The sequence below is a fragment of the Silurus meridionalis genome, chromosome 28, assembly GCF_014805685.1.
Source record: "Silurus meridionalis isolate SWU-2019-XX chromosome 28, ASM1480568v1, whole genome shotgun sequence".
NCBI classification, from domain to species: Eukaryota; Metazoa; Chordata; class Actinopteri; order Siluriformes; family Siluridae; genus Silurus; species Silurus meridionalis.
In genome coordinates this window covers 6478546-6491678 of record NC_060911.1, presented here as the reverse complement: position 1 = coordinate 6491678, position 13133 = coordinate 6478546, and the positions used below count along the sequence as shown (strand labels likewise).

Genomic DNA, 13133 nt, shown 5'->3' with positions numbered 1-13133 from the left:
CAGCTTGTTTGTTTTCTTAAGCAGTCTAATCCTGTCTGGTGTCCAAAATAAATTTAAAATAGTTACCTTCAGCTTCAACCAACTTTTCTAGAGCCACCACCATTACAAGGAAAGGTTATGTTTTAATTCCTAGATGTCTGTAGGTTCTAAATCTTGCAAAAGAACCACTGTTGGACCCTTGAACAAATCCCTCAACCCTTAACTAGGTCTACTTTTCAATTAGTAAATCAGTTGATATGAAAGTGTCTCACAAATTTTGCGTCGTTTCTATTGGCAAAGCGTCCAAGCTGCTTTCGTAAACTTTTGTGCTGTGGGTCATGAATCCCTTATTAAGATTACACGCTTGACATGCAATTCGAAGAAACTGTCGTTTAACGATTGTATTCATGAATACTTATTGAATTCATGGCTCATTTATTGCAGTCGGTCAGTGCTCGCATTGCATACCAGGCCGCTGCTGTTTGTACCGAACGCACACTGAATGTTATATGAGAATGGATTGTACCTAAAATGCTCTGCATGACTGCATAATGGATGTGTGTGTGTGTGTGTGTGTGTGTGTGTGTGTGTGTGTGGTTCCCAGACTTACTGTGGAGGAGCACATTTATTTCTATGCCCGTCTCAAGGGGAGGAGCTCCAAGGATGTCAAACAGGAAATAGATCAAATGATCAAAGACGTCGGGCTGCCGCATAAGCGCAAAGATCTCGCTAAGAACCTTTCAGGTATGGCTGAGAGTAGCAATGTGTGCTATGTGTGAGATTTAAAAGAGACCATTGTTATAGTGTACAGTATATTTGTGTTTGCTGATAGGTGGGATGCAGAGGAAGTTGTCAGTTGCTATAGCGTTTGTGGGCGGGTCCGACGTGGTGATTCTGGATGAGCCGACAGCGGGAGTGGATCCGTATGCCAGGAGGGGAATCTGGGAACTGCTGCTAAAATATAAAATGGGTCAGGATAATTTTTTTTTTTTTTATAATTGCTTTCAATCAATGGCCTCATTTGGACTGACCTGAAACTTGAAGGTTTTACCATTAATAATAATACTTTTTGTATTTTTTTACTTTTTTCTTGAACATCAGGAATTATAAATAACTGAATATTCATGAATGGGATTTTCATTTTTGAACACAGATAATGCTAGCAATAAGCTATTACACCTCTTTGCTTCTCATCAGTAGTGTGATAATCATATTTCTTCGACCAGTTAAAGCAGAGTTCATGGCCTAGACCTTGCGTGTCAGCTGCGGATTGAAGATATTTTAAATACATTCACTTACATACCAAATAGAAGAATTATTATTAACCAGGAGGGTGAATTATCCATATTTTTGTTTTGCTTCAATTACATAACAGAATAAAATAGTCCACTCAAAAAAGCTGAATTTCATCAGGTAGACCATTGATTTCACAGAATTAAAAACAAAGTATTCAAGGTCCAAGAGTTAAATGTCATATGTACAGGAAGAAGAGCCACTATTTGTCACATATACAGTATATTACAGCACTATGAAATTCTTGACTTTGCACATCCAAGTAAATTGTATTAAGCTGGGGTCAGAGTGCAGAGTCAGCCATGATCCAGCACCCCTTGGACCACAGTAGGGTTAAGGGCCTTGCTCAAGAGCCCAAGAGCAGCAGCTTGGTGATACTGGGGCTTGAACCTTCCAATCAGTAACTCAGTGGCTTTAACACTGAGCTACCACCATTCTTAGCTGTCATTTACACCAGCGATCCCCAACCTTTTTTTAGGACCAAAAGACACAACTAAACACAAAAACATTCTGATACAATATTACTCATATACATATTATCTGATTCAATTGTGAATTTCATTATTACACATATAATGAACATATAATCACCATAATACAGAATCAGTGTGAGCTTCATTGATGCATAGAACAAACCTATTGAAACAAGTGCAGGTAATTTCAATATGTGAAAGTGGTCATTTTTAAAAGTAAAGCACCCCGCAGACCGTGAATGTCAGATAAATGAAAATAGAATAAACTAGGACTGCAGCTATCGTTTATTTTAGTAATCGAGTATTCAACCGACCATTCCATCGATTAATCGAGAAATCTAAGATTAATACTAAATATATGAATGAAAATTAGACAGGTCTCTTAAAATGTACAAGTAATTTTTAATTAACCTTTTTATTGCTAAAATTGCATAGAAGAAAATCTGTGAAAACAAAACCCATTTAATACATTTACATACAAATATATAATTAAAAAAATTATAATTGAAAAACTATAAAAACCAATTTTAAATTACTTTAAAGGGTAAATACACTGTAGGTGTTTTTTTTTATGTTTTAGTTTGAAATGATCACAAACTTTGAAAACTTTCTGTTGTTTTGTTTGACCTGAATCTTCTCCTCGCCCCTCGCTGTTTTCTCCCCGTTCCTCTATTTTTCATTCTGTAGCATCTTCTGTTTTACCTGTCCAGAGCACTCCCGAGTTTCCAGAATAAGGTGTAGCACAGTGCTCCATGTGCATTTAAATGGACTAAAAGAAGCATTGAGGCAAATAATTTGTCCTAATGCATTTTTGTATTCGAATTACATGAGTTTTTTGAGGAATTGTTTCAGCCCTGAAATTATTAAAAAAGTTTGTATTCTTTCTGTGCAGTCCGGTGGTTGGGGACCACTGTGTTACACCTTAAAAAGGGGAATGTCTGTGTGTTGCTAGCGAAGCTAACCTCCTAATGAAGGGAAGTATTTGAGTAGTTCAGCTCTATGTCTTGAAGAATCAATTAACCCATATACTGCAAATATTTTAAAATTGTTTTAAAAATGAGGAAAGTCTAAAATCAGCACCAAAATCCGCCATGATGCACACAGTGTTTTTTAATCCTACAGATAAAAGCAATACATCATTAGAATCTGTAAAGGGTCTGCTTTTATTTGTATACACTAATAACAAAACGCTGTGCTTTTGTAAAATAAAGAAAACAGACAGGGGGTGCCGTCTCTGTCATCTCTCTTCACAGACACATAAATAAAACAACCTAAATCTCAGTGAATATTTGCCTCACAGACATAATAAATATATGTATTGAAAGCTTGAAATGTCTGCTAAATGTCACAAGATGAATATTATCTAATTATGTAATCCGTATTAAAGTTAGAAGAGGTCCATTTTCTCTGGTGTCACATCATTACCGTCCGTGTGGAAACAGGAAATGTTTCATTTTGTGTCATGATGATTTGCATCATTTGAAATATCATAATTACTTTATAACATTCAAGAATATTTTGTCTTCATGCTCTATGAAGTTTTCACTAATAATAATAATAATACAATAACTAATAGTAAACATACATTTGCATGAAGCATCAATAATTGGCCATGTTGATTAGAACAATAAAATCATTCTTGAAAAAACTTGAAAATTATTAATTTAAGGTACATTTAGAACAAATAAAAATGTGTGATTATGTTGCACATTTAAGTTTAAGTTTAAATATTTTAATCAATTGACAGCCCTAAAATAAATACATCTTCCGCATTCAAGTATTTCTCACATCAGTGGTAATCTCATCTGGCTGTCAGGATTACTTCCTTTTCCAAAGATTTGATTTGATTAGACATCATGAACAAATGATGTTACCTTACCCTTCATGCACTTGCAGAATTTTAATGTTCAAGAGTAGCATCCTTGCAGATAGTAGGTTAGCCAGACAAAATCAATTTGCTAATTAAGTTTTATTATGATCATAAATCACTTTAGACCGTTCTATTGGTTTCCTTATCATTGAATGTATTTGTAAAAGACAGCTGATATTGTGGAAAAGAACGCAATGGAGTTAGTCTGTGCCAAGGTTTCTTTCTCTTCATCTTTTGGTGATATCCTCTGTTAGATTTTAGGGTTTTGTTTATTTATTTATTTACAGTATATGATTTTATTGCCCCCTTAACGCATAGAGCCTGACTTAGTCAAACTTTCTTTTGGCTTCTCCCGTTAGGGGTCACCACAGTGGACCATCCGCATGTTTGATTTGGCACATGTTTTTATGCTGGATGCCCTTCCTAACGCAACCCGCCGCATCCTAACTACTAGACCACCAGGGAACCCAGCCCGACCTATTCAAACAAATTCTCTTTATTAAGAGCTAACCTTCGCTAACAACACACAATACATTCTTCTTAATTATTCAAAGCCTGAAAAATCAATGATTTAAAAAATGAATTGAAATGGAATACTTTTCACCTCTCTTAGCGAATACTGTGTTTTTAGGGGCGACTGCGAGCGCATTTTAATTAGCGAGCCTGACAAGCATTATCTAGACTAAGCGCTAGCAAAATGGTATGCTACGTTAATAAATAAATAAATGTTCAAGAATTCATGAAATTCACAAAAGAAATAACCGAAAAAGCATACAATATTCAGTTATAATACATTTCTGTTTTTTTTCTCTTAAATGTGTCAATTGACACAGTTATTCCAAGAACCGTCTATGCCTGAGAAATTCATTTTTTGTTTTGTTTTTTGTTTTTAATAGCTAGCGACCCTACTCATATTGTTTTAAACCTGTTTCTAGCTGCATAGCTAGCTACCTAGCATTATTATTATTTTTAGGTTTACATCAGAATCAGAAAAAATAAAAAGAATCAGTTTTATTGCCAGGTACAGCAAATTGTTCAGAGAGCACTTTACAGTACAAGGAATTTGTCTTGGTGTCAGGTGCAAACATATACATAGATATGAAATGTGTACACAGTTTTCAAATAAACTATAATAAATTAAACAAATACTATTTACATACAGAAAATGGCTTTGCATGAGAAGTATTGACATACAGATATACAGATGTGTGAGTTTGCATGAAAAGTAGTGCAATTTAAAATATGAAAGTATAGGTTAATGTCCATAAGTTTTTGGAGAGGAGGGGTCATCTGGGGTAAGGGGGATACTGTTCTTGTGGCGTGAGGTCCTGGTCCTGATGGACCGGAACCTCTTGCCAGAGGGAAGCGACTGAAACAGTTAGTTTCCAGGATAAGAGGGGTTGGCTGCGGTCTTTGCTGCATGTCTCTGGGTCCTGGAGCCATACAGCTCCTGGAGGGATGGGAGACTACAGCCAATCACCTTCTCAGCAGATTAAAACTGATAAAATGGTAAAACAGTCAAAAGAGCCAGCTATCTAGCTTTACTGTACATGTTTCCACAAGTTGTTAAAGCTTGATATTTCAATGGGTATTTTGCTCCATTGACCTACAAATCATTGAAGCATTTAAAACAAAAGATACCTTATAAATTGGTCCAGGGATTGGTCTACTCATTCATTGCTGCTGCTGATAATACAGTAAGCATTTGGTGCATGAAGTAAAAATTGTTGGCAGGAAAATTCTTTCAAGCTCAATACAAATCAAATCCCTTAATAAAGTGGTCTGTTTTATAAGGACACAAATGCATGTGCCATTCTGCAGTGTAGGAGTTTTTTTTTTTTTTTTTTAAAGGAAAGTTTAGGTAACATCTTAGATGTATAACCTTCTGGCTGTGAGTTATATTCCTTATATTTTCCCATCATGGAAAATTGTATATTTATCTATAAATATTAAGTGCATATAAAAATGTGAGGGTTGCTTGACCACAAAAAAGGGCATTGGTATATCACCAAAAATTATTGCCACCCAATATGAGAGAAAAGCTTGGCTTTAGAAAATGTAACACATTTCAATGGAACGCTGCTCAATCCGCTCTTCATGAATGCATGGATTTCATTCCTATTGACTGTGGCAGCTCATGCGAAGCCATTTGCTGGCTCGCTGCAGGCAATGAACCATCGGAGCGAGCCAGATTAGTTCCATTTCGCATTAAGGAGATGGACTGCAATACCCAGTGTGCCGATTGTGCTTAAAAGTCAATAAGCAAATGAATTAAGAGCGGTCTCAGGACACGTTTTCTCAACACTGATTAAAGATAATTTAGTCTGGAAATGGTGATCTGCTACTGAGCATCCTGCCTAGGTCAGGATCTCTGTGCCAAAAGTCAGATATGAGGAGCATGGAGGAAGAGCAAATGGCTCTCTAATGAGAGGGGCAGTGCAGACTCAGCCTAATCACCCATAGCACAATACATTATGCTCTTCTAAATTAGTAATGAACAAGTTCACGCTCGCTGATAAGACAACCATATAACTTGCTAATTACACACAATTGGGCTAAATATAAAGCCAGAAGGCTTGTCTTGCTCTGATATGAAACTCTGTGGTTAAGCATTTATAGCCATCCATAATGTAACCGCAATGATAAGAAATATGTGTGCAGTTAGCCTTTGCTTTCACTAGCTTTCTAATGATTAAAATAATTCAACAAATCAGATCAGCGTTTCTGCTTTCAAATTTCCTCACTGAGACTTAGTGAAAGAAGCCATGCCTCCTTCGCCTCAGACTTATAAATAGAGGCCACACTTCATTCACTTATATTGACACTTGGCAGAAAAAACAAGTATTCACAGATTTTCGAAAAACGTATGGCTTGTTTATTTAAACTGACACAGGCCATGCTTCTTTTTTAATGAGACTGATAAACACACAGACCACACCTCTTTCAGTCAGGCTGATGAACACAGGCCACACCTCCTTCATTGAAAATGTTACACACACAAGCCATACCTCCTTAAGTGAGAACTTATCATGTAGTAAGACTAAAAATCAGAGGCAGGCTCAGCAGTTAAACCTTTGGATTATTGATCAGAAGGTCGGGGGTTCAAGCCCCAGCACTGCCAAGCTGCTTGTGTTCCTGAGTAGGGCTTTAACTCTTTCTGCTCCAGGGTCATTGTATCCTGGTTGATGCTATGCTCTAATGCCAGCTTCTTAAGAAGTTTAAGAATTTCACTGTGCTGTCCTGTATATGCGACAATTATTTTTAACACACAAGCTGCACTTCTTTTAATAGAACTAATAAACAAACAGGCCATGTCTTCATCACTGAGACTAATAAAGAAAAAGGCCCCACTTTTTTCAGTGAGACTGATCAACACAGGCCACGCCTCCTTTTGTGTAACTAATAAGATACAGTGCCACAACCCCATCACTGAGACATTGTATAAGATACAATGGTCACACTCCCTTCATTAAGACTGACGTCCTTCACCGAGACATACAGACCACACTTGCTTTACTATGACTAATAAACACTGAGACTGTTTAGTACCCCATGTTGTTTAGTTTTCGTAATGATTCTAAAAACTAAGGTCAATAACCAAACCAATAAACACACCCTACTTTTCTCACAAACAGGGAACAACAACAAACTGTCACTGTGTGTGCTTAATTTTGAATGTGTGCCCAAAACACAGCGCTGCAAGGTTCAGTGCTTTCTGATCAAGTGGTCCAAGATCAATACACACATCCCTTCAACTGAAAGATCTATTATTTTCCAAGTCATGGCCATTTCAAAAAGAGAGAAAAAAAAACATTGCGACATTAATGGAAACAGGTGCGCTTGTAGAGCCGGGGTCCGGTAAGGCGGCATTTCGTCTGTCCGTGATCGATCACCGTGCTCCACCGTACAACACATCATAAATCAAACCTTCTCAGCGCACAGCCATCTTGCCATCTTTTTCTCCTCTCTGTCTCTATATCGCTCTCCCTCTGGCTTTGTATTCCCTGTGCATGTATGAATGTCACAAGGGGGATCAGTACGGTGAGAATGAGTTGCTTGGTAAATGAGGCGCAAGATGAAATCCCATGTGAAATGCTCTGTGTGACTGTGTAAGACTTTTAAGGTGCCCTCAGGTTCAGTCAACCTTTCACAAAGTGTTTTAAAAAAATATATCCTGAGAGGATGTTAGGCTTCCGGAAGTTATTATACAGCATATACAGTATGCATAACAAAGACATTTATGTAAAACAGGTTTTATTTTCTGTCTGAAGAAATCAAATTTTCCTTTTGTTATCTATTTGCACGCCCCCCTCGCCGATTCAGGTCGCACCATCATTCTGTCCACGCACCACATGGACGAGGCGGACATTTTAGGCGATCGCATCGCCATCATCTCCCATGGCAAGGTCTGTTGCTGCGGTTCCTCCCTCTTCCTGAAGAAGACCTATGGCAGCGGGTATTACCTCACTCTCGCATTGGCCAATCAGGAGATAATGACATCACAATGCCACACAGGTGGCAAACAGGTATCATGGCATGAGTAACATGCGCATTTGCTCACTCCAATGTGTTTAGTTGACTTAAATGTTAAATAGGAACACCTGTACTGCTGTTTGTTCATGCGAATACCCAATCAGCAAATCATAGGGGAGCAGACATGCATAAAATCATGTTAATCCAAATCAAGAGTTTTACCAGTGAATTTGTTATAAATGTTGGTGCCATGTTGGCTAGGTTGAGTATTTTAGAATCTGCTGATCTCCTGAGATTTTCAACAACAGTTTTAGAGTTTAGCAAAATGGTGCAAAGTAGTTTTGGGGATGAAAATATATTTTCTATCAAGATGCCAGGTCAATGTTTTAAGGCCCAATTTAATCTTTTTCTCCCTCCTTTTTATTAGTGTCACACTAAACTGAAACAAAGCACATATATACATATATACTGTAAACCCGATACATTACGGTAGTGTAAATCTTCACTTCACTTCACTAGGCTTCGTACAGAATTAGATTTCTTAGTGTCCAAGTCCAAAAATCTGGGTTTTTACACTAAAGAAAATTTTCAGCCTGTAACTTGGTTATATAGAAGATTTCATTATGTGCGGTTAGGGATTAGATGCTAATCTTTTGGGAGGGGCTGTATTTTTGTTATTTCCACAAGAAATCAGTGGTTGTGTGACACTCTGGCATGGCAGGGAGAAATTGCTTGCACACTAGCAACAGTGTGCAATAGAATCAAGGCAAGAGCTTTGTCTCTCGATCAATATATTATCACCATCATTTAAATGCTATATTATTAAGAAATCCAGTGACAGAATAACAGACATTTCGATGCAAAGGTTCAAAATAAAGTTTCAGAAATAATGTGCCAGCTACTGTTGCACCTCTAAACTTGGGGAAAAAAGTTTTCTCTATAATCACAAAAAACAATATCACAAGCCCAATAGAACTAGACATGATTAATCATCAGAGGAAGCACAGTGATGTAGAGCTTCTTATTATCTGAGTGTAATTAAGCACTAGGAAAATAGATTCCTATTGGCATTTTGTTGCACCTACATCATGAATAATGACCAACTTCCTTATTGATCACGAGATGGAGATAAAGTCAATGATAAGAATAACGCAGAGCGCACTGACACACAGGTGACCTTGTCCTCAGAGCGAGTGTGTGTGTAAGTCTTCATGGTCCTGGTACTAACGCTTAATTCTGTGTGTGTGTGTAGCTCAGTGATGCTTCCAGTTTAGATGAAGGGATCAGTTCGAGAAGCATCAGCACCATGGAGCTGGCAGGTTGGAACACATACACACAGACACACACACAGAAACACGCAGACACACACAAACACACAGAAACAAAATTCTTACTCGCTTGCAATCTCTGTGGCCAGATGTAGCAGATGTCACTTCTGTCATACGCTTTCACGTCCCGGAGGCGGAGTTCCTAGAGGTGATCGGTCAGGAGCTGGTGTATGTGCTGCCATATGCCGGCTCAAAAGATGGCAGCTTTGCCTCACTTTTCAAAGAGCTTGATTTGGAAAAAGAGCGGCTGGGCATCAGTAGCTACGGAATCTCCGACACTAGCTTAGAGGAGGTACACACACACACACACACACACACACACACACACACACACACACACACACACAGTATACACTCATAAACCTTAACAATCCAGCATTCATAATGCATTTTATATGTACTTATAAAATTTTTCCATATTAAAAAGTAAACATTTTACTATTTACAAATAAACACCCACAATGTTTTGCACTCGATTATACAGCAGAGCTCGCTTCAAATTTATAGTAGCATGACCCTGCATAATCAGTAAGCAAGTAATGTTTATATTTTACATAACATTTATTAGCTGTTAGAACTGTTCTGGTACAGGTTGTCCAAACAAATATGTACGTTATAACAGTATAAATAAAAATACAGATATTATACCTAGTCCAGGTTTATAAGGCATTATAGAGCCTAGAATTATATATGTGTATATATGTTAAATGAATATATGTTTTTTTATATATACTTCAGGCAGATATTGTAATAGATTTGTATATTACAGTAATAATGCACCAGATATTTAATAGATATCATCATAATCAATGGGTTTTCATAGACTCTGTAAGCACATACAGTATGAGTATAAACATTGTAATAAACAGAACAAAATGAATGAAAATGATGGGTAATGAAACACATTGTTAAGGATCGCAATTCTTTATGTTTTAATGTGATTTTGTGGCTTAGATATTTCTGAAAGTGGCGGAAGAGACGGGCGTGGACATGGAGACCAATGGTAATAATTTAGATTTGACAGTATTTTCCCTTTAAATTTATAGTAAGCTTATAGTAATATAGTCCATAGAAAAGTTTTCAGTCATAAACCCAACCCATGCATTTGTTATGTAAAGCTTTTAATGATGTCTTGGAACTTGTGCTTTATAAAATTTTAATAGGAATTTCATCACTATGCTCTTCTTTCTCTCAGATTTGAAGTTTTATATATCAGAGAGCCTTCAGATTACACAATTATTACAGATTGTTGCAAAGTGCTGACAGTGGGGAATCCTATAAACACTCAACTTTAAGTCGCTAACAGCAAGCCGATATTTTTTTAATCTTATAATTATTAGCCTTAAATGTAATTAGAGTGTTTGCTGTACCCTCTGAATGTCCTCTTACTAAAGAATCAATAACATTATTGTACACATTATTGTAGTACACAACAACAACATGCATAAAAAATGCAATACTTACATTATTATTGAAAAAAATGAGTCACAAACGTATCCACTGCTGCAAATCCTGGTTTATTTGAAAAGATAAGGGTAAAGCATTGTTGCTCCAACCAAACAATAGTGTTGTAATTTAGATGGTTATTCTTTTGTTTATGTCACAGTACTTCGAGGGTTGTATTGTTTGTATATGTTTGGAAAAACTTTCGCATAAAAAGACATCTTGGTGGTTAAAAAAAAACAATATGGCTGGTCAACAACACAATCCTACCAGTGAGATTTGAGAATTCATCAGTGTTTATGATAAAACTTCAAATAAACCTGTACTTATACATGTGCATTTAAATTGTGTTTAAACCTACAATAACAGTATGATAAACAATTTCACCACTAGGGGTCAAAGCATTTGCTTTACTATAGACACTGTATACAGTATATTACACCTGATATTATTATCTACAAAGTACTTAAATAGTTGAGCCTTTAACAGTAAGTTTTTTTCCGCAAAGCTACAGAAATTATGTTTTATAAACTGCAATTAGGATTTAAAACTGCCATGCTGTATATAATAAACATATGCATTTCTATGTCTGTGTACTCAGAAAAGGCAGAGAAGCTTCAGAGAGACTGGAAGAGAAGCTCTAAACGTAGCACCTTAAGTTCAGCCCTGGAGCACAGAGACGGTGCAGCTTCTAAACAAGGCACAAACACACAAAAACAACACACACTCACACTCACACTTGAAACCAATATAATTGAACACACAATAAACTTTCTTTCTTTCTCTTTCTGTGTTGGTGCAGTAAAAAAGAAAGCCAGGTTCTTAAATCGGATTGAAGGTACGTAATGTCGAGTTTTCCCATATTTTTATTTAAATAACAGAAGGGGCTTATTTTGATCAAGTCTGATTAACAAACAACTGATCAAACAACTGATTGAATTAAGTTAATGGTATTACTGTAAAAAACTGATATTCAAAAGGATATCGGCATACTGGGCAAAAGTTGGTATAATTAGTTAATCATACTCCTGACTTTGAGCCTACAAAATCCCTGACTATGTGCAAGTGTGCAAATGTAAGATTTGAAATCCAAAGGGTGATCACACCAAATAGTGATTCGATTAAAATTTTCCTTATGGTTGCTTACTTAGTTTTTCCTAAATTAATAAAACTGCTAAAAATTAACTGCTAAAACATTTTTTAAAGCATTCTCAATTTACTGTATTTCTTCAGACCTAACTAAGACTATATATATATATATATATATATATATATATATATATATATATATATATATATATATATTTGATGGGCCCTTGAGCAAGGCCCATCAACCTTAACCCTCAACTGCTCAGATAAGTGTGTGTGTATATATATATATATATATATATATATATATATATATATATATATATATATATATATATATATACATACACACTTATCTGAGCTCTGAGCAGTTGAGGTTAAGGGCCTTGCTTAAGGGCCCATCAAGTGCCCAGCAGTGGCAGCCTGGATCTGTCATAATATGTCAGTGGTGAAAACTTTGTTTGATGGTGAATGTTGTTGTTTGATATTGAATGTTGCTGTTTGATTGCAAATGGTAAATTGTGAATGTTAAATAGAAGTCAGAATTTGCTGGTTGAATGGCATTCAATTTGGTGGGTAGTAGTGTTTGTGTTTGATGGTGATTTATTATAAATGTTGGTTTCAAACGGTGCTCTATGGTAAATGTAATTGTGTGGTGATTTATGTGGCTTGGGATTTAAATATAAATAATTAGTTTGGTGGTGATTGCTAGTGTTAATAGAGAATGTTGGTGATTATGTTGAATATTGTTTGGAAATAAATGTTGTTTGGATGTGAATGTTAATTGATTGTGAATGGTGTTTGATCATAAATAGTTAATCTTCAATGAAAGTCTTGTTTGATGGTTCAGGGTTTATATGTGATGTTTGGTAGTAAATGTTGATGTTTGATATTGTTGTGTGAATATAAGTGTTTGATCGTGAATGCTGTTGCTTAGTAGTCAATGATGGTGTTTGATGGTCAAAGTTTTGAGTCTTAGTAAATGTTGTTTGATTACAAATGTTGTACAAATGAATCTTGTTTCACTGTGGATGTTTGTGTTCGAAGATGAATGTTGGAACTTGGTATTGTATGGTTGTGTTTGATGTTGAATGTAGTTTTGTGTTGTAATGTTAGGGAGGTTATAATGGTTTTTGGTGGTGAATGTTATTGTTTGATATTGAATGTTGTTGTTTTTTTGTAAAT

The 13133-nt window shown here is 36.1% G+C and overlaps 1 protein-coding gene across 1 annotated transcript in view; it reads left to right on the top strand.

Annotated features, from left to right (window-relative positions):
- LOC124381467 (phospholipid-transporting ATPase ABCA1) overlaps positions 1-13133 on the top strand; it is a 175305-nt gene that overhangs the window by 99408 nt on the left and 62764 nt on the right. Inside the window, 8 exon segments of the mRNA XM_046843110.1 lie at positions 584-723; positions 812-949; positions 7939-8141; positions 9341-9407; positions 9506-9708; positions 10371-10419; positions 11461-11559; positions 11662-11697. Coding sequence (XP_046699066.1) covers positions 584-723; positions 812-949; positions 7939-8141; positions 9341-9407; positions 9506-9708; positions 10371-10419; positions 11461-11559; positions 11662-11697 — 935 coding nt within the window.